This window comes from Schistocerca americana, chromosome 9, assembly GCF_021461395.2.
Source record: "Schistocerca americana isolate TAMUIC-IGC-003095 chromosome 9, iqSchAmer2.1, whole genome shotgun sequence".
NCBI lineage: Eukaryota > Metazoa > Arthropoda > Insecta > Orthoptera > Acrididae > Schistocerca > Schistocerca americana.
Window position 1 is genome coordinate 105225624 of NC_060127.1, and position 22997 is coordinate 105248620.

A 22997-nucleotide genomic window follows, 5' to 3' on the forward strand; every position below is an offset into this window, starting at 1 on the left:
ACTTTCCAAAATACCGTCGTACAAATTTGTTTTAATGGTAAAAAGTGGAAGATATGAAGGTAACAATTTACCCTGTAGTTGAGGCAGTGAGTATTTGATACACACACCAAAAAGACTGAAACTGTTTCTAAGCTTCTGGATGACATTTTCTTGAGAACTAACTAACCCACACTCAGCTCCATTGTCCCAGCTGATTCCATTGTAACGATATTGCAGCTTGAATCTAGTTGACAGTCAAGCATCTTTATATAATGAGCAATCGAAAAGTTTCCATTTGAGGGTGGGGCTGCAGCATGTGTACGACATAGCGTGACTCCGATGTGGCTGTACGAGCACGGAGATGTAGGCGAGGGATTAGTGTGGCATTTGTATCTTTCTGACACATGTGAGGTAACTGCAGAAATGTGCACTGCTGCGACGCTGTAACCAAATTTGTCCTAATAGGTCCAGTGTGCTGTTATTCTTTCCACGGCTGCCAAAGGACAACACCAGTAGTCACCTGTTGGAGGCTGAGTAAAGTGTAAGGGGCAGCATATCTGTTGAAAACCTCCATTGTGCTAAGTTACTTGCTGGTCACAAATCGACACAAGACGTTCCCATATTAAACATGTCCTAATACAGAAGTTGATGGCTCCCCGTGTGACTCTCGTGCCTTTGGAACCTTAAAACATTGAAGGATGTGCAGCAGGCAGTTATGGACTTTTTGACGCAGCAGGATTTGGTGTTTTACCAAAGGGATATCTTCAACTTGGTGCATCAGTGGTATGATTATCTTAATGCTCTCAGGGAGTTTGTCTGTTTGGCACACGGATTCTGAACTATACGGCTTTTGAATGGGAACTTTTTGATCGCCTCTTGTGTGTTGCAACTCACTCCCAATAAATGAAAACTTTTGTGTGTAGTTTTCATTGATGATTGTATTTCTTGGGGTTAAATTTCAACCATACGCAGTATTGCAAGAGAAAAATATTCTTTTGTGCAATATAAGGAATGTTCTGTCTTTGGAGCTACATCTGGAATTTAAAATAATATATTCATTAATAGAGGGAAACATTCCACATGGGAAAAATATACCTAAAAACAAAGATGATGTGACTTACCAAACGAAAGCGCTGGCACATCGATAGACACACAAACAAACACAAACATACACACAAAATTCAAGCTTTCGCAACAAACCTTCAACCCATTACATGCAGGCTCCCATCCTTCATCAAAGACACCAACCACTTTCTCGAACGCCTGGAATCCTTACCCAATCCGTTACCCCCGGAAACCACCCTTGTAACCATTGATGCCACTTCCTTATACACAAATATCCCGCACGTCCAGGGCCTCGCTGCGATGGAGCACTTCCTTTCACGCCGATCACCTGCCACCCTACCTAAAACCTCTTTCCTCATTACCTTAGCCAGCTTCATCCTGACCCACAGCTTCTTCACTTTTGAAGGCCAGACATACCAACAATTAAAGGGAACAGCCATGGGTAGCAGGATGGCCCCCTCGTACGCCAACCTATTCATGGGTCGCTTAGAGGATGCCTTCTTTTTTACCCAAGCCTGCCAACCCAAAGTTTGGTACAGATTTATTGATGACATCTTCATGATCTGGACTCACAGTGAAGAAGAACTCCAGATTTCCCTCTCCAACCTCAATTCCTTTGGTTCCATCAGATTCACCTGGTCCTACTCCAAATCTCATGCCACTTTCCTTGATGTTGACCTCCACCTGTCCAATGGCCAGCTTCACACGTCCGTCCACATCAAACCCACCAACAAGCAACAGTATCTCCATTATGACAGCTGCCACCCATTCCACATCAAACGGTCCCTTCCCTACAGCCTATGTCTTCGTGGCAAACAAATCTGCTCCAGTCCGGAATCCCTGAACCATTACACCAACAATCTGACAACAGCTTTCGCATCCCGCAACTACCCTCCCGACCTGGTACAGAAGCAAATAACCAGAGCCACTTCCTCATCCTCTCAAACCCAGAACCTCCCACAGAAGAACCACAAAAGTGCCCCACTTGTGACAGGATACTTTCCGGGACTAGATCAGATTCTGAATGTGGCTCTCCAGCAGGGATACGACTTCCTCAAATCCTGCCCTGAAATGAGATCCATCCTTCATGAAATCCTCCCCACTCCACCAAGAGTGTCTTTCCGCCGTCCACCTAACCTTCGTAACCTCTTAGCTCATCCCTATCAAATCCCCAAACCACCTTCCCTACCCTCTGGCTCCTACCCTTGTAACCGCCCCCGGTGTAAAACCTGTCCCATGCACCCTCCCACCACTACCTACTCCAGTCCTGTAACCCGGAAGGTGTACACGATCAAAGGCAGAGCCACGTGTGAAAGCACCCACGTGATTTACCAACTGACCTGCCTACACTGTGACACATTCTATGTGGGAATGACCAGCAACAAACTGTCCATTCGCATGAATGGACACAGGCAGACAATGTTTGTTGGTAATGAGGATCACCCTGTGGCTAAACATGCCTTGGTGCACGGCCAGCACATCTTGGCACAGTGTTACACTGTCCGGGTTATCTGGATACTTCCCACTAACACCCACCTATCCGAACTCCGGAGATGGGAACTTGCTCTTCAATATATCCTCTCTTCCCGTTATCCACCAGGCCTCAATCTCCGCTAATTTCAAGTTGCCGCCACTCATACCTCACCTGTCATTCAACAACATCTTTGCCTCTGCACTTCCACCTCGACTGACATCTCTGCCCAAACTCTTTGCCTTTACAAATGTCTGCTTGTGTCTGTGTATGTGCGGATGGATATGAGTGTGTGTGCGAGTGTATACCTGTCCTTTTTTCCCCCTAAGGTAAGTCTTTCCACTCCCGGGATTGGAATGACTCCTTACCCTCTCCCTTAAAACCCACATCCTTTCGTCTTTCCCTCTCCTTCCCTCTTTCCTGATGAGGCAACAGTTTGTTGCGAAAGCTTGAATTTTGTGTCTATGTTTGTGTTTGTTTGTGTGTCTATCGACGTGCCAGCGCGAATAATATATTCAGTTATATTTCTAAAGTTCACAAAGTACTTTCACTCTAAATGAATTTTATAACTCGGACATATAATGCTCGGAAGGAAGATGTTACCATAAAGTTAAGCAACATTTGCAGCATCATTTGTGTGACCGTCACCACTCAATGCCTTGTCCACACATTGAGTTGCTATCTTTACTCATTCTGTTATTTGTATTCCACGCTGACATTTTCATTTTCATATTTGTTTTAACAGCAGTTGATTGGGGAGTGTAGTCACACACACAACTGATGACTGACAAAAGACAGAAATTGTACGAAGGAAATGTTGCACACAAAGCTGTGTTGTTAATGTAAGAAGTTGTGAGGTGGGCATACAGCCAGAAAACTAGTACCACTGAATGAAACTGACCGTAGTTATTGCTTCATCACAGTTTCTGATCAGATATCGCAATGTTGTACAGTGCCACCCGCATCAGCTCTTGTTCGTAGAGAAAGTGCTGGTATGGCTCACTTCGAAAGGAAGCTGCGTTTTTTATTGTAGTTGCCGGTCCTCACCTGTGGATGACAATGGTAACTTTCCTCAGGTAGCTGGTAACTGTGGTGCTTTGTGACAGAAGTGCCACAACTCTGTAGTTTTAATTCTAGTCACCTCCAGCATTTTCTTGTAGCTGGTTATATCTCCTACAGGAATGCTCACCTCTCTGCATGTATTTCCACTGTACTGAGGATCGTAGCTCCTTCCCCTAACCTTAGAAGTAAACATATATTTCCCTTTTAAAGCACCATTTGATCGAGTTGAACATTATGTTCTCTTTGCTCTCACATTCTCATGAACAGTTTGGGTTATGATTTGATTGTACATTCAGTAATTTACTTCTGTGTGTGTGTGTGTGTGTGTGTGTGTGTGTGTGTGTGTGTGTGTGTGTGTGTGTGTTTGTGTTTGTTTTTTAGTAACACAAACACTGAGATCTCCACAGACTTTGCTTCTTGGAGACTGTGTGTCTGTTCATTTTGCAGATAGTGTAATGAAACAATAGCTTCAGAAATTTTGCAATTCTACATGTTGTGTGCTGACATCCTAATTCCTGTTCTGTGTAAATATGGTTGCATTGGATCTATATGTCCTGTAAATAATGTTTTACTTGTAATGTTTCCTGATAGTCCAATGGTTTAAGAATCTGAAGTGTTTCCAGTAAATACCTTTTTTCCTCTTTAGCATTTAAGATCTGTAGTTAGTACTAATGCTAAATGTTTAGAATTAAAATTTTTGTCATAGCATTATGAGGCACCCAACTTATCATGTTGTTTTGTCAGATTTTCAGTCACTGTCAGTGTAGATAGTCTGTACACAATTGGAAAATTTGCATTTACCCCTTATTTATTTATAGTACTTTTAGCATGTAAAAGTAATAAGTAATGAAATCTACTTTATGATAAGATATATCTAAAAACAAAGATGATGTGACTTACCAAACGGAAATGCTGGCAGGTCGATAGACACACAAACAAACACACACAATTCTAGCTTTCGCAACCAACGGTTGCTTCGTCAGGAAAGAGGGAAGGAGAGGGAAAGACGAAAGGATGTGGGTTTTAAGGGAGAGGGTAAGGAGTCATCCCAATCCCGGGAGCGGAAAGACTTACCTTAGGGGGAAAAAAGGACAGGTATACACTCACGCGCACACACACACACACACACACACACACACACACACACACACACACACACACACACACATATACAGACACAAGCAGACATATTCAAAGACACAGAGTAACTCTTTCCGCTCCCGGGATTGGGATGACTCCTTACCCTCTCCCTTAAAACCCACATCCTTTCGTCTTTCCCTCTCCTTCCCTCTTTCCTGACGAAGCAACCGTTGGTTGCGAAAGCTAGAATTTTGTGTGTATGTTTGTTTGTGTTTGTTTGTGTGTCTATCAACCTGCCAGCGTTTCCGTTTGGTAAGTCACATCATCTTTGTTTTTAGATATATTTTTCCCACGTGGGATGTTTCCCTCTATTGTATTCATTTTATTATAAGATAATCTACATTATTATAAGGTAATCCTCAAATATGCACCCAACAGTGTGACTTGGATGAGATGAGTTTAATATTTCGAATAGACTACTAGCAAGAAACATGTCAAACCATTAATTCATTATTGGAAGGTTGGAGCAGGTATTATTGTTCAGAAATTTCCAGCACAACAGCCATACTTGACCCTTCTGAATTTCTTGCACTGGAATATCAACAACATAAGGAAAAAGATAGATGGTTATTCACTACAAATATGGCATGTGGAGGATGTAATACCGCATATTACTCTTACACATTACAAAATAACAACTGGCAGCCTGTCCATGATGCAACATGCACAAGGATATAGTGACAGAAGTGGTCATCATTTTTAAGAAAGATCACCTATTCAAATGTTATTGTATATAGGAAGGTTTCCTCAATATTTGGTATGCAATATTTGATTTGATGTGGTATGTGTGTTATTTAATGTATTGAATTTTACAGCACATAATAGGCATGTCAGTGTGAATTGTTAGTAACAAGAAATCATTTGCTAGTCACTTGACATAATAGAGCTTACCTTTATATCCTAACTATTATGTCAGCATCAAACATTTCATTACGAACACTGTATCCTACACCATTTAGTTGTCATCTATTGTGTGGATGACTGTTCTTCCGGATACAATATTTTATTAAGTATATTGTTTGTTTGATATGAGTATGGTCCTTGGATGAGTCCACAACTTACAAATAGTTTTAACTTGTAACAAATGATAAAACAGTGCGCCCATTTGCAAACCTTCTTCATGGTGTATTACAAGAGGTAATCATAAAGTGAAAACCCGCACGCTGTTGTTGGTGTCCCTCCCCCCCTTCCTCCACCCCTCTTTTAGCGATGTACAGAGGGAGGACAATGTGTACAAGGACTGCATACATGTACCTGCAAACAAAGAATTAATTACATAATTTTTTAAAGGGTATAATAGAACTTAGAGTACCTCTCATAAAATAATGCAGCACCAGTAACAGGAATGTTATCGTAAACTGCATTTGCTTTTCATACTGTTTGCTGTGCAGTAAGCACTGGGCTGTTTTTCAACAGGGGCATTTATTTCCATCACTGCAATCCTGTTATGTCTGAACGAACTGCTTCACTGTGATCTGGGTTGCTCCTGTCAAAAGAGGCAAAGGAGATTTGCTCATATTTTAAATCCGCTCTGCAACACCAAATTATTATAAGATTAGCTGTATTTCTGTTGCATGCAGTAAGAGGAGGAGGAGGAGGAGGAGGAGATTAGTGTTTAACGTCCCGTCGACAACGAGGTCATTAGAGACGGAGCGCAAGCTCGGGTGAGGGAAGGATGGGGAAGGAAATCGGCCGTGCCCTTTCAAAGGAACCATCCCGGCATTTGCCTGAAGCGATTTTAGAGAAATCACGGAAAACCTAAATCAGGATGGCCGGAGACGGGATTGAACCGTCGTCCTCCCGAATGCGAGTCCAGTGTGCTAACCACTGCGCCACCTCGCTCGGTCATGCAGTAAGATTGCAAACCAGTTATTTCAGTATGTTCTGAAAATTAAGCCTTGATGTAAAATATATTTTTGTGCCTGACATTTTATCCTATGCTGTTCCTCTACTGTTGGTGAAGTCCTCAGAGGTAGTGGAGATTAAAGTATTGGGAGTCTTCCATGTAAACTGCTTTAAAAAGTGAATTAATGTTCACATTACTTGCTCAACCAAACTTCCAAAGTGTTTATTCTTAACCACACAACAGCTCAGTTGAGTGACCATCAAATTGCTGCCAAAGTCACACTGATATATGTTATGGAATATATATAAAAACCCATTGTACATTTTGTAATTTTAAGTTTTTTTTTATTTACCACATTAGATGGCAGTTGAAACAGTAGTGTAGAAATATCTGTAGTCCTTCAACACCATCAGTTTCCCAGGAGCAGTGCAACTCAGCTAAGTGCCAGAATTGCTGCCTCGTGATGGAATGTAGTCTCCAAAACATCTCCTAAATAAATAAATAAAAAAATTTAAATAAAGCTTTAATTCTAGTGACTGGTTACATTTTGTTTTTCTTTGTGTTTTAAACAGTCATGGACACGGCATACCAAACGTCTGTGTGTAAAGTACATTACAGAGCTTGTATGGCAGAAGAGTTTACACTGTTTGCTGTATTTAGCACAAAGTCTCACAACTTGACTAATTTTTAATTGCTTAAATTGTTTTTTTCTGTGAATTTCTTTGGCTCCTCCATACATCCTAGAAGAGGAACATTAATTCCTGGAAAACTGATATTCCTCCAGATTTGAACATTGGTTAGATCATTTCAGAGTCTGTAAATACAGAAAAACTTGTAATTTTGCGATGTGACAGATTAATGCTCTGTCTTTGGGTGCTCAGCCAAAATGTTGTTCCATTTTTATGCACATTATCTTGACAACTGTCCGGTTGCCTTTTTCAGATGCAGCTCGCAGCACCAGATGATGACTGGTTCAGTTGTTGAAAAATTGTACACAAAAATGGAACTGACAGCTCATCATAACACTATTAATAGAGCAAAATATGTCTTCGAACACCACATAGGGTAGCCTGTGAATACCGGTGTAATTTTACGGCAGGTGTCCGGGCGCGGTCAGATCCGGTGGCGTGTACAGGAGTGGGCGCACCGCCGGGACACCCTCACGTAGTCGCAGCGTGCCCTCCCACGCTGCAGCCGCCCCCGGCGCCCCTCCACCAGCAGCAGCAGCAGCAGCAGCAAGTGCTGCCGATGGAGTGTGACGGTCCTCCGATCTCGGGACCCCCCGCGGCGTCGGCGCTGCGCCACTACCATCCCCGCCACCGTCGAGGCCCGCCGCCGCCTCCTTATGCGCCCGGCGAGCCGCTGCAAGTCGTGCAGCAGCCACAGCCGCAGCAGCAGCAGGTGGCGGTGGCCTACCACCACCGGGGTGGCGGGTACGGCGCAGGCGTCGCGGCACCGGTGTCGGCGTACCACCGCGGGTTCGTCCCGGCAGCTCTGCCCCCTCCACCCGTCGCGCCTGTCCCGGGACCCGCCGCAGACGACGCGCCGGACCGGGACGACAGCCCGATGGTTGGCGTGTGCGTCCGGCAGAGCCCGGTCGCCAGCCATTAACGGCTACTGCTTCTTAGTGCTCGGCCGCCTGCCGCTGCGGCGTATATATTTTTTTTACCGTAGGAAAGAAAAACGGAACTGTAGTTTCCGGAGGACGCGTGCGCCCCGACTGTGGCGTTGGGGAAGGGGAGGGTGGACGAGTCGCTGTGGACTGTGCTCTCCGCCACTCTGTGACTGCAAAATCGCCTCCCCCTTTTATTTCCCCGACTTTTGTCCTTTAGGGAAGAAATTTGCAGCACTGTGGTGACCCCGTATCATTTTCCTGGCCCACGTCTCGCGTCTGTCTCCCCTTCCACATCCTCGCCCTCGAAAGTCTGTGGACGTGCTTTCCTCGGTGTCGTCCTTCCTCGATGTCCCCCCTCCCTCCACCTCGCCTCTCCTCCTCCGACCGCTTAGCCTCGTCTTGGAAGTGGCTGACCGGCACCCAGTGGGTTGTGGGTGTCACTTCCTCGGGTTTTATTTCTCCCGCTTTGCTTCCCGTCTCGGAGGGACGGCTGTGGCTCTTCACTTTTACTCGTTCCATCCCAGATCGACACCCGCACACTGTGCACTCACGAATGGCCCGTTTCTGTGCTTGTGGTAAAATTATTGCAGGAGACTTGTAGGAGGATGTGTAGAAGAGGAAAATATTAATACAGCTTATAAAATGCCTCATTACCTTCAGTGTAGGAATAATAAGTCAGGAAAATGTCAAAGAAAGAAACTGTTACCCTTATGTACTTGACAAAGGCTTTTATAAACAAATCAAACTACACACGCTTTAATTTATTCCTCGTTTTAAGTGAAGTATATTTAAACTTGCTCAGAAGCTTGAAGAATATAATAGGTGTGTTCTGTTGTCTCTGTAGCTTGTGAAACTGGGAAGTGCATTTGTGATTTTTTTTTGAGTGCCGCTGTACAGTTTATTAACAGTTTTGTTATTTATACTTTGCTGTTGTACTGTTTATGTCCTATGCTCTACCTGCCCATTTCCCATTTTCCTCTCCAGTCTGCTTCTGGAAAACTCAGTTAAAAGCACAACAGGCAACTACATTTACGAGGTCCTCACCGACGAATTGTTGAGGTAGTCGATTTCCCAATTTAGTGCTTTTGTTAAGTACTGTACACATTTTTTGGATAATTGCCACTGTCAACAAAGCGACTGAATCTCCTTGTCAGAACAGAAATGAAATCGCATGTATGGAACATTTCTCGACAAGGAACGAACGCGTTTGGATGTGATTGAATGCTGGACTCTGTTCACTGTATCTCAAAGCTGTCGCGACATTTTTAACGTCATGTCGTCTTCCAAATCACTGTTTCCACACCCTGCAGATCCAAATCCAGGTTTCTTGTTCATGTGTACTTAAGAAAATTTACAGGCTCAGTGCTTTTGAATTTTGACATTTGTTTTTAGAGTGCCATGATATGCATTTGCATGTTGGAAATAAAGACAGATTTAAGAGTTACTTTCAGTATTACCTGTTTCACAGTACAGTTCTGTTTCAATATTCCTAAGCTTTTTGTGACTACCTATCCAATAAATGTATTTTACTCGGCCGGTGTCATACTGTTGGCAGTTGTTAAAAGGACATGTATTTCGAGTCATCTGTCTCTGTTGTTGTGTACTGTGTTCATAGTGATGAAAAGTTTGCTGAAGCACGGCAGACATGATAAAAAAGAAAAATTGTCCAGAACAATTAATTAAGCAAGCAATTGTGGGCAACAAAATTATTAATGTGGGCAGACTGACCACTATTGTATGTGAAATAGTGAACTGCTATACATCAGGAAACTGCAAGACATAAGAAATTGTGTTTCTCTAACAGATATTTTCCTGTCATCTTTGGTTACCTTTGTAATCTGTTGTAAATGAACATACAATATTGCCAATGGATACAAGGCTTTCACGTTCAAAATAGGAAAAAGAAATCCCAACTCAGTCCTAGCTCTTTCAGTTAGAACTGCACTGGTAGGCTGCAAACACATTTGGAATATACTTTTATTTTCTTATCCTTGTTCAAAGTAATAAAGTCAGATGTTTTCTTATATTTTCATAACAATATTTTCAATAGCTGCAAGAGATGCCTCTATACTCCTACTGGTAGGAACTAGTAAGTTTATGAAATGTTTATGCTCGGAGGAGGTCCTTTCTCTAACTCCCTCTTACCAGAGGCAGAGATTGCAAATGACAGTGGGATTTCTTCACCAGAGTAAACTATCCTTGATACATGAAATAGGATCAATTTTGACTATACCTAGTACTTGTGTAAGATTTATAAACATTGTATTCTGATCAGACATTTACGGATCATTAGAGTAACAGTAAATTCAGTGAATCTGTAATATGGCTTCACATTCACAACAAGTTTAAAATTAGAAAGCTGTTGTAATGGTACCAGTTATGCAAAGTTAAACTTCGTCCGTGCTGGATAGGTGTGTGAGGCTGTAAGGGGTACTCTCCATGAGCTAGTAAAAACCTTCAGAATGGTAGCATCTAAGTTGGTAGCTTCACACTTTTACCAGTATAGGTGAACAGAATACAAATGGCAGCATGGTGTTCCCTTCATTCCACAAAATGACAAATGATAGGCAGATTTTATGGTGGATGGTCAAGTGTGTCTTTCGTAACAATTGAGAACTTCCTATGTACATCTAATACAGAAAACCAGAAGTGGTATAAGAAGATGTATGTAATTGCAGGCATATCAGCTGTGAGAGCTGCTAGTGATTGTGTTTCAGAGCTGTGCAGAACATCTGCACAATTGTCTGTGCCACATTGCTAGATTAGTTCGCAATCTGATCACTGTAGTATCTGAATTTTTGTTACTAAAAAGAAAAAAAATGCTTTTGTAAACTATTCATCACTTTGACCATGGTACTGCCATACTGCTTTTTGGAAAACCTGCAAAAGTAACTCAGAGTTATCTGCTGTGTGTATTCAGAGGACAAATGATAAATGAGCAGTTGTCCCTGTTGTTTGAAGAAGCACAGTTTGATATATGTTGGATAATTTGTTATGTAGCTTGTTGTATATGATGCTGTCAGTTTTCTTTCTAATGCTAGCCAATATTGTAATAAGTATTTTCTTGTGACATTATTGTAATACATACTGCTCTGTGCGCAGCAGAGAAGTAACAGTATATGAATGCTCTGCACAAGTTATAAGCCACATGATATATTGTCTTACATTTTGTGTTGAACTGTTTGATCTCTTCCCATAGCAAATTGTTATTAAATAATATCTACTTTGTTCCGCCTCTGAAGAGGGTATAAATGTAAAATTGAGAAGACAGGTTTTAATTTCTATTATATTTAGTTAACAGTACCACACTTTTAGTGTTTTTTAAACTTAATTTGGAGATAAACTTGACATATTGTCCAGGAAATGTATATACTTCCTAGCGGTGTGCTTTACTTCCCATCATATTTTCAAATAGTATCTGGATCACCTTTAGATAAGGTATCATTACATATCTGTAGAGGAAAAAAATGTTAAATGCTCAGTTTGGACTTTTGGTGTTCCAAGGGTAGATGATACTTCCCAAAATTCTACGGAATATTGGCGGTAACAACTTTCTTATACGCTCAAGTGCTGTTCCATAGTTTGAATACTCAGACACTTAAACAGTTTTAATTTATGCTTCCAAAGAAGACTGAAAATGAATTTACTCTCTTTTTCTGTTACTGATCCAATGTCAAAACAATGGAGGAAAGATATATTTCAATCCTTGCATTGTTGTAGAAGTTAAACATCTGCAGATAGGCCAGTGAGAATGCATCATTGTATTTTAGTGGAAGCTTAATTTTTATTAGAATACTTATGAGAAACATAAGAATTTAAATAATGGAAAGAGAAGAGGTAACAACTCACTGTATAGTAGAGGCATCCCTTAATGACAGGACGTAAACCAGGCTGAGGACGCTCCTAGCTTCCGGTCGAATCCTCCTTCAGAGCTAACAGAATACAAATACACATAGACTTACACTGCTACATTCTCATAGCTGACTGCATTCTGCTGAGTGCTGATACAATGTAGGAGTATTGAGCTACCGTGCTAGCAAGATGTTGCCATCTGGAACGGTGTAATTGTGGAGAGTTATGTGTGTATTCTGTTAGTTTTGAAGAAGGATTCATGAAAATGCCTGCAGTATTCTCTGTCCCTCTCGTGTGCTTGTTGATGACTCAACATACCAACTGTAAGATGCATAGCTGCCTTTACCATTTCACTATTTATATTCTGCAGAGGACTTTCCATCACCATAAATGTAACTCTCTTGATCACACACTTAACATCACCCTAACGATGAACTCATTTCGATATTTGTTGCCAATTTTTCAAATGATATTGTGACACGGTGGATCTTTGATTCTACAAAACAGAGAGAATTGCTACATATTCATTTTATATCAGTAAATATTTTATTGTCATTACAGTTGAGATATTTAGAATGAAGGAAGCCATCTCTTACTGATATTTGAAAGTGCGAGCAATTGTATGATGTAGATCCGAGCACTGGCCCATTAAAATATTGAGCTGATGACAATTTTATCCTGCTGTTCAGTGACCAAAATGTCTACCAGCACATTGTGTGGGAGTAGCAGTCAGCTGTTAGTGGTTATCAGTTTTTGTATTGTGAAGTTTTGTAGCTTCAGATGTTTCTAGTGTGATCTCTCGTGAAAAAAACTGCTTGTGAATGTACATTGTGTGAGTTAAGCAGCTTCTTAGCAACTGTGGATGTGGGTTAGCCCAAAGATACTGTTGTTGAACTTTTTTGCACCATTTAAGCTCTGGTGTAGCTGCGAGTAAGGTGAGCCAGTATCGTGAGAACCCTAATGTGCAACTGTCAGCACTCGCTAACCTCTCCGCAGGAATGTGTGTCTGTCTTTGTGAGTACAACATTTGACTTTTGACCTCTCTGTAATTACTCTAAGCCCCCCACAAATAACTAAACTTTTCTCCCTGTACATTTTCCCAGATTGTGTACATTCTCGTGACATATATGTCATAGTGCTCTCTATAGTGTGAGCTGTTAAGTCTGTTATTTCCATTCCGTTTTCTCATTGCAAGTAGTATTTGTATGTATATTGTATTGTATGTTAACCGGGGACCTAAAAAAGACGGAAAACTACGTCCCCACCGCAGCCGCAGTGGTCCCCACCCCTACGACGACTACCGCAGTGGTCCCCACCCCTACGACGACTACCGCAGTCCACTTCATCCCTCCGCTGCCCCACACCGAACCCAGGGTTATTGTGTGGTTCGGCCCCCAGTGGACCCCCCAGGGAACATCTCGCACCAGACGAGTGTAACTCCTATGTTAGCGTGGTAGAGTAATGGTGGTGTATGCGTACGTGGAGAACTTGTTTGCACAGCAATCGCCGACATAGTGTAACTGAGGCGGAATAAGGGGAACCAGGCCGCATTCGCTGAGGCAGATGGAAAACCGCCTAAAAACCATCCGCAGACTGGCCGGTTCACTGGACCTTGACACAAATCTGCCGGGCGGATTCATGCCGGGGACCAGGCGCTTCTTCCCGCCCGGAATGCAAGTAGTTGATCCAAAGTAACTTCCTTGTGACCTGGAGTTAAATGTCAGTTATTATTAAGCTTTCAGTTTCTCTCATCAAAATATGGACTGTGCTTACCTGTGAGCACTTCAACTTAAGTGGTTATTCCAAGTGCGTATACCACTTGGTGCATTCATTTGACAAATTGTGTGACATATGCCTAAAGATTTATCACTAACTTTGCCTTTCCCGAGAACAGTGACTGAAGAATTGCAAAATAATTTAAATTTTACTAAATATCCAATAACTGGAAGGCATGTTAATTGTGCAGCAGTTCATGATATAAGACTGTAGAGAGCATTAATTTTGTAATTAAGTGTTACCGATGTGTAGTGTGTCGTCTGGCTCACTGAGAAGTACTGTTTACAGTGTGTGGGCTCACCCATTATTTGAGTTCTGAAGTTTTCCTGATGAGATTGATAGAAGATGTATGCGTTGGTGTCTGTCACAGTTGAGTGTACCAATTTCACACTCGGTATTTTGCCAACAAGTGTGGTTGTCTCTTCTGGGGGGGCTCTGACTGAACACTTTCTAATAGATAGTGTAGAATAAACCTGTTTTTTTTTTGTTCATTACAAAAAAAGCAAGAAAAAATCATTTTCCCTGGTAGTATCTTACCATTGAATCAACTGTAAAAGCACCTGGAAAACTGGAAAATTTGTTTCTTCAAATTTTTATGGTTTCTAATGTATGCTTTTATTCCTTAACGAATGAAATATTTTTGTGAAAAATTTAATCAAGTGGAAAATGAATGAAAGTAGGTAAGAGGGGCTTTGACAGCCAAAGTTTGAAATTAGAATGCTGGATTTAGCAGTGTAGCTTCCCTTCATTACTTATTAACTCTCACAGAAAGCAGCAAGAAAGTAGAAAAGTGTGTGCAGTGAATAGGTGGGACTCGGTTATCTGAATGTGTGCAACTGATTTTCTCTGCAAGCATGCTTGGGAGATACTTATCATTAACATTTACTGCTAATGTAGGACAATCAATATTTATGGTTACTTCACAGGTTCACTTAATTATTTTCATTGCAAGAAGCTTCAGTTTTGACATATTATTAAATGTAAATGTGAGTGAAAAAATGTAAAGGGTCGCTTGTCTCTTGTCACAGACATTGCATTAAAGTTCCCCTGGTTGTTTCATTCTTGCCGTGTATACTTAGCCAGCTGGAGCAGCCCTGCAGTTGGCAACAGTGTGGGTCACATCTCAGATATGAGGGTTCAACTGTTTTCTTTAGTCATGTGCAGAATTTAAGATACATACTTTTTAATAAATTGTATCATCGTGATATTCTCTGTTAGTAGCTTTCCATTGGAGTCATTGCCCAGTGAGTCTCACTTTTGAAAAATGAATTAAAATTTCACATACTAGCCAGGAATTGAATTGTGCAATCTTTACCAAAATAAATAAAATATGGTAATATAGTAATAATGAACTAATATAACTGGTGATCACCAGTATACTATGGTGATTTTTTATTGTTGTGTAAAACCAGCTAAGGGTACAAATTAAAACTGAATAATGTTGTGCTGCACATAACTGTGTCAACCTGTGGCACATTGGCCACAATATCAGTCCATTGACAACCCTGGCAAAGAATTCAGCATTTGTCTATTCACTCTTAGCTTTAACAACATTACAGGAGTGGGCTTAACATTTGGCCTGTTTGCAGAGTGACAAGTAAATATGATTGACAGTATTGATATTTCACGTTCGTTTGGTAACAAAATTGCACACAGATCGCATTGTACACTATTTAAATTTAATGTCTTAGGTTATGCATTATGCTGTCTACATTTAAGCAACTGCTCTGGGCTGTGATTTCAATCACGTAGATTGAAGAGAGATGCTATGTGGATAATAGAGATCTCATCTCAGGCACTTTGCTAATGTGTCACTCAAAATAGACTTCATCCTGGGAAACTGTCTGCATCTCAGGCACTTTGCTAATGTGTCACTCAAAATAGACTTCATCCTGGGAAACTGTCTGCAAAATAGACTTCATCCTGGGAAACTGTCTGCTTCCACATTGATAATTTCTTGGGGCCTGCCGCCAAACCATAATGCTTCTTCTGATATTTTGACTGGAATCCTTACAGCCATTGCTATGGTGAGTCAGTGGTTAACATCCAAACATACATTCGTATATGTTTATTCCTTGGGACATTACCTTAGGAATAAACACGTACAAATTTTCATTTGGAAATTACTGTGATGCCCTGACAATCATTGTAATGTTTTTTACAAAATTTTAGAACAATCATTAAGTGTATTTTTATATACCCTGGAGGAGAGACGTGAAAAAAGAGAGAACCACATTGTTCCTTGGAAACTTTGCTGGAGAACTCAGTGTGAATCAACTATCTGACATGCAGCTGGCTCTTAGTTCAGTCATTACCTAAATGATTGTTTATTGTGAGTTACTTGGAAAGTGAAAGCTTTTGTTGTATACAAATGAAATATGGTATTGCGATACTATTTTGGTTTTTTGTTTCAGTGCAAAAATACAAGGGGGAAAAATCATTTCCTAAGTGTGTATCTTATAGTGCAATTGGCAAAACAGAGGAAATGATCTTTTCCTTCTTTGTTTACACAGGAATATGAAAGCAAATATCTTTTCAAATAATCAGACAAAACTGAGATTTGACTGAGAATTACCCTCAGATAGCAATAGCGCTTAATAGAGTTACAGAATGATATTCCAGCAGCGTATTTCATTTGTAAACAACCAAACCCCTTGCTTTCCAAGTCATGTAGAATTGTGTGTTACATGTCAAGATAACTGAGCAACATTTAGTTCTTTGGTAAAATTTTGAAAATAATGACTGTACACTTTATTACGTGATCCTCTTTCTGCATGTGTCATAACAAGTTTGCACTTAAGTGAAACACTACTTTTTGTGCATGCACACTGGATTTATGAAAGTACCAGAAGAAATTTCCCATGCATATAATTTGTCTGACCTAATGTTAAAGTTTCATCTGTTGTAAATTCTTGTTAACTATACAACAAAAGTGTTGTGCTGTTAACAGTTCCAGTCATTGAACTAATTTGGTGTCAATTTTTATGGTTGATCCAGTTTAGCTAGAAATATTTTTTGAGAAGTCCTGCTAGAACTAGCATTATATTTTCACATTATTTTACTAGCATGTTACCCTGGGAGGCTGATACAAGCATTTATTTTTAGTTAATTGCAATTTTGTCGGTGGCATAAGCTGTTGTCTTCTGGACAGAATGTACAATGGTCTGCTGCACATTATGAATGTTAAGAAAATGTTGATCAGTTGTGGTTTCTTTCTGTGCTTTGTGATCCATCTTAATTTATTTTGGCAACTAAATTTGCTGATGTCTTACAATAGCAGTAATTCTTCCAAGGCCTGAAAATCTCTTCATTCTGTTTTTGCTACTGAATTGATTCAAGGTTTGCATCACAGACTAGAGAACATTAATTAAAGTGGATCTTAATCTCGCTTTGCTTAGATATCTTTGTAATGGACTTCATTATGTGTGGACAGCTGTGTTTAAGATTTAATTTTAGCAGCCAAATTATTCAGATTAACTGTGGAGTTTTGACAAAAGCTTTTCTAAAGTTTTTCTCTTAAAAGATATAGAAAATGTTCCAAACAGTTCCCTTAGTTTTTATAGAGTTCATTTACTTCCCCTGTGTGATATGTCACTTGTAGTTGTCTGTAGTTTTTAGATATGTAAAATATTGTTGCTTATGGTTCTTATGATCTCAATTTGAAGCCCAAAGAGAACTCCTACAGTTTTCAGAAATATTTGGAATTTTCCTTGTGGTAGTTGTGTTGCATTTCCAGCAGTGTGGATTTTTTGTCGAATCTTCACTCCCAGTCATCTTGGGTACAAGGTGATTTCCACTTGAGCCACTAGTCGACACCTGAACAGACATGAAGTAACCTAAAGTAATCAGAAATTGATTTTACCTTTTGTTTCATGTAATTGCTTGGCACACAACCAAAGCAGCTTTTGTTGGATAACATTCGATTCCTATTTTTACAAACTGTAGAAGTGATGGTGAAAACATTTTATGATCTTTTGTTAGTACAGCGGCTATAGCAGTTCATAATTCAATGGAAACAGCTAAATATGATCCCCACATAGCTGAAAAATTACTGGGACACTATATGTAATGTTGTAATAATGCTATTTTTTTTATATAGCATTGTGCACTGACATACATATAGAATATAACTAACTACCTTTGCAAGGAAGTAATACACCTTTAAGACAAATCACAAATGGTGCTCCAAAACAGTGTTTCTTCCTTATTCGTGTTACAGATTGCAAAGGCTGAGTCATTTCATTTCCATATGTTTCACAGAAAGGTTCATATTCTTTGAGCAGATAAACTGTTGATGGCCATGTTTCAAGCTGAAATTTAGTATGAGAAGATTCCTAGTGCTCTGTTATGTTACTGCTTCTGTACTTTTATGTTGTAATGAATAGAATGACCAATTGTGTTTTATTGAATCATGGAAAATCCAGGTTGGAATGTCAAAAGTATTATGCAAATGATAGATTGCTACACACCTTAAAGATGACACATTGAAAAGCAGACAGGCACAAGGAAAAGACTGTTACAACATGAGTTTTCAGCCCATGCCTTCTTCAGAAAAGAAAACATGCACATTTACACAAGCAAGCAAATCTCATGCACACACTGGCTGGAGGTAGTAGTCATGCATGATTGCTTTTGTGTGTGTGTGTGTGTGTGTGTGTGTGTGTGTGTGTGTGTGTGTAGGCCCGTGGGCATGTGCGTTCTTTTCCGAAGAAGGCTTTGGTCAAAAGCTCAATATGTAACAGTCTTTTCATTGTGCTTGTCTGCAGCCGAGTGTATCATCTTTACACTGAGTAGCAGTCTATCTTTTTCGTAATATTGTTAATTGTTTCTTATGACATATGGGTAGGAGAGATTTATCACTGTTAGGAGCATAATGAAAACAGAGCTGTCTTCAATTGTGATCAGATGCAGCTTGTATTATACAAGTATTTTATGTTTACCTTGGACACCTACCATGATTTTGAACTGTGTACTGTTGTATGAGTTGTAAGGTACAAGGCCTCACTACAAAGTACAAATAATATTAAAACATTTTGTTTTCAGCAAATTTTCAACAGTTATGACAAGGTGTATAAGTACTTGCACACTTGCACACTGTGGCTGTTATATGTGTGAAATATAAACCAACCCTTGCTGTGAGTTCCAGCATATCTATCAGGCTGAGTTATTTGTCATACACGTCATTGTTCCAGTGAGCATCTTATACCAGAAATTTCTAGTGGTGTCACCAAACGGTCCCTTAATACGTTTTATAGTACATTTGTCAACCCTTAAACAGAAGATAAAATGAAAACAGAAAGACTGGCATGTGGCATTTTGTTTTAAATTGTATTGGGAACACAAATTTCCTTCTCACTTCCATACGGTTCTTCCTTCTTGTATACGCCTGCATAAATTCCTGCAAAAGAATTTTGCCCACTTTCTATACTTTCAAATTGTATATTTCTCTTATTTCTTGTGACTGAAGATTAAAAGTTTGCATGAAACACTTACTCTCAATGTTTTTATGAATGAAGGCCTTTCATTACTTTCAGCTCTGCTCTCACTGTGAACATTCTTTTCACTGTGGAAAACTATGACTTGAGCTAATGGTTCTTAATAATAATAATAATAATAATAATCACCACTGTTATTAATTTACCCTACTAATTATCAAGTGATGAGTGCCTCACCTGTTGAACTATTTTCCATTAATTATATGCTGTATTACAATTTAAATGTTTGCAGCATAATATAACAACTTCCTGTGTGCTGTCTAATTTATCTTGCATCATTTCGTTACTACCTTTCTGCTTCTGACTTTCTCCCTGGTGTTGGTGTTTGATTGTGTATCTTTCAGTATATTTTTGAGATGTTATAGTGGCAAATAAGTGCCCTCTGCTAACGTTGCTTATTTTTTATGTATACGTTCGTATTATGGCTGTGTCTTTTTATACAGATCCGTGTAGTGTTTTTGATTTGGAGAGTGATTTTATTATGATGTAAACACAGCTGGTATTGCTTTGCCTCTCATTTGGCTCAGTACAGTTGTGGATTCAAGCTGTAAAACAAAACTTCAACTCCATATTTGTTTTTCAGCTGTTATTTTAGATGATGACTCGATGTTGTCGATATTAATTGAGTTTTTATGTTTGTTGTTAGTTTGTGCTCTGGGATGTTGTTGACTTCTTTTCCTTGTGGCTTACATTCTGTGCAGTTGCTTAAGAACCCACACAATTCTGACTGTGCATTTTGCAGTACATTAGAACATAACCATTATGTTAAAACATATCATTTTCAATGTTTCATTGTGCTGCATTCTTTCATTTTGACCCTTCTTAATGAAGAATTAACCTCCTTCCAGAAGGAAATCTTCACGATGGAAATTTTATGACCCTTCTTCATACTACTATTATACCATAATTCTTATGTTATGATTGTAGACGTTTTGCACTGTTGAAAGCTAGCTTCATCTCTTTGTATACTGTAGCTGTTTTTCTGTAACCATTCCATTGGTAGCTGGGCATTTTGTCTAAGTTATAATACTCCATTTTGTGGAGCTAATGCAATTGTATTGTTATTTTTTTTCTAGTTCATTGTTTTATCCCTAGGAAAAACTAATTGTGATTCTTTTTAGAAGACAGATTTCTGGTTTACTTCTGAGTTTTACTGCACAATATTTATATTTGGCATAGTTAGGCATACTGCAAGAAGACCAGAAATCATGTGCGTTGGCTTGTTGCTGTTGTTTTTCTTATTTATGAAGGCATGGTAACAATTAAGTGAGAGCTCTGGCTGTCACTATTACATTGTTGAATTCTCTTTCCTTTTTTTTTTCTTGCGTGTGTACTATTTTATTTTGTTATGACATTTTTATAGTTCCTTTTCTGATATTTGCAGGTATTACACTGTGATGTGCTTTCATGTTAGTGTTCGTCACTTCTGCTATGCTATTTTTATTTTGTTTAAAACAGTGCACTATTGAGACAATGGTAACAGTCACTAATCGTAATAAGAAAGCTACTAAAAATCATTTCTGTTGTGCATTTTGCACCTGCATTACTCTACCACATTTTCAAAAACTTCATTTGCTGTTACCATGATTTGTAATATTTTCCCTGTTGTTCATCACACACTTAGAGATTCAGCCAGAGAATTGTAACGCTTGTCTACCTTAGAAAAATGCTGTTTCAAGTACTAGGAGATCATATTTGTAGGATTTCTTCTTTATCTTTCCCATATTTTGAATGTTTAGTTTAAAAATTTTTAGTAGCAGTTAAACTTTCAAGAAATTTTGTTGAGGTCCCTGGTGGGCACTCTTCTTTTTTGATGTTCCAAAATTGCTCATGGAGTGTCTTCAAGGATTAAATATGTGTAGGGAAGATGTGTGTAGGACTTTGACAACTCTGATAGTAAGAGAAACTCCCTCTCCTTTTACTTGTCTGCTATTATACTGAACTCTCCTGTGTAAAATCTGTTGTGCATGTTTTATGACTGATTTTGGAACTATACTCCTTAGTTTAAAAATGAAATTTGGTACTCTTAATGATAACCAAATGAAAATGTTTCTTGCTCACTGTGAGGGGATACATGATCACCTGAGAAGTAGGTAGATCAGATGCTGCGTGAAAACTCTCTGTTCGACGTTGCTCTAACGGTAAAGTCAAGACGAGATGTTTGTGTGGAGGAACAGGCAGTTTGTGACAGTGGACTTACAAAGAAACACTTTTGGAGCTGGTACTTGGATATTTTGATGATTCCTTCATTACTGAGCAAAGTTTTAGCATCTGTAAAACATTTTTCATAATTTGAACATAGTGTCTGACACTAGCTAACTTAAATCATTATGATACGATTTTGTGTTGTGTTAACTTCCTCAGCTTGCTTTCCTCAAAAAGTGTGCTTTCTTGTCTAAATTTAACTGCTCCCACTATATTTTGATGCATTTTGATCCTGAACTCACGTCACATATGAGAGTGAAACCTGAACTTTTCAAATGAAGGAGACAGGAGAGGTGATATTTCTTCAGGAGAAGTGGGGTGAAAATGAAAGAGTGGTGTGGATGCTTAGCACTTGCTGTGAAACACTAAAATGATCTGTACTTTTCTACCAGTACACATATAAGTTCATCATTGGAATGTAGTTAGTGACAAATGGCCCAGCCAGAGAAATAATAGATCCACATTATTGTGTTGTGCACCTGAAAATGTACTAGGCCAATTGTACTACAATTTTGGTGGTGCAATTCTGCAGTTAGCCAAAACAGGTATGTTATATCTGGAATGTTACTTAACATAGGGCAAATGTAACAGCTTCATATTTGGAATGGGAGGACCTCTGTGAAAGGGACTAAAATCAAAGCTGTTGTGACCTAAAATAGGCTGAAATTTTGTAGCCATCATGCATACTGAATTTAAAGCTCATCATACTGCAGCAAAAGTGTTTCAAAAAGTTCATAGGCAGGCGAAGTGTCATAGAGAAGAATGTTGCGGCAATAGTCAGCACTGGAAATGAATTGAAACTATTGTAGTTACTGGACAGGAAAAATTTATTGTATCATTGCAGGGAGTATAATTCACTTTTGTTTCTGACAACCTGAGTCACTTGAATGACTGAAAAGTGAGTGTAGAAAACAGTTGTGAGCCTACTCTTGAGTTTTTTTCAGTTGATGTAGGAAGCTCTCCTTATGCAATATTGATTTAAGATTACTGTTTACAACACATACCTCAGTTAGAGATTTTGGTGCTATTTTTCCCTTTAAGTTTCTTTGAAATTTGTTCAGTTATTGAGAGCATTCTGTTGTTGTATGTAAAGAAGATAATGGTTCTATCATCTCTCTGTAAACACTACGCGTGATAACGATTCAGAACTCTGATGTGTTCAGTCCCTTTCTGTCCTACGGACAAGAGAGCTTTTTATGCAATGAGAAATAGTTAGTAGGTACATGTAGAGTGAGATGTAGTTACTGTGTTCTAGCCACATTGCAAGCTCACCATACAAAAAGCTGTGTTTAGCAACTTGTTGCATTTTCTATTAATTTCAAAATAAACTTAAGTTTGAACAATAGATGAATCTTGACCTCCTGAAACATGCCACACGACCTATTCTGTATTCCACATTTTAAATAATTTTACAATGTTTGTATTTTATCTATCTCTCTGTTTTTCATAAAACAACCCTTCATTCCATCTTTATAATATTCTCATGTTTGT

General features: G+C 39.4%; 1 protein-coding gene across 1 annotated transcript in view; it reads left to right on the top strand.

Moving 5' to 3' along the window:
* The window catches only part of LOC124551030 (serine/threonine-protein kinase minibrain), a 476580-nt gene extending 466958 nt beyond the window's left edge, over positions 1–9622 (top strand). The window contains exon 9 of the mRNA XM_047125882.1: positions 7663–9622. Coding sequence (XP_046981838.1) covers positions 7663–8174 — 512 coding nt within the window. The 3' untranslated portion in view covers positions 8175–9622. The remainder of the gene's footprint in view (positions 1–7662) is intronic.
* The last annotated feature ends 13375 nt before the right edge of the window (positions 9623–22997 follow it).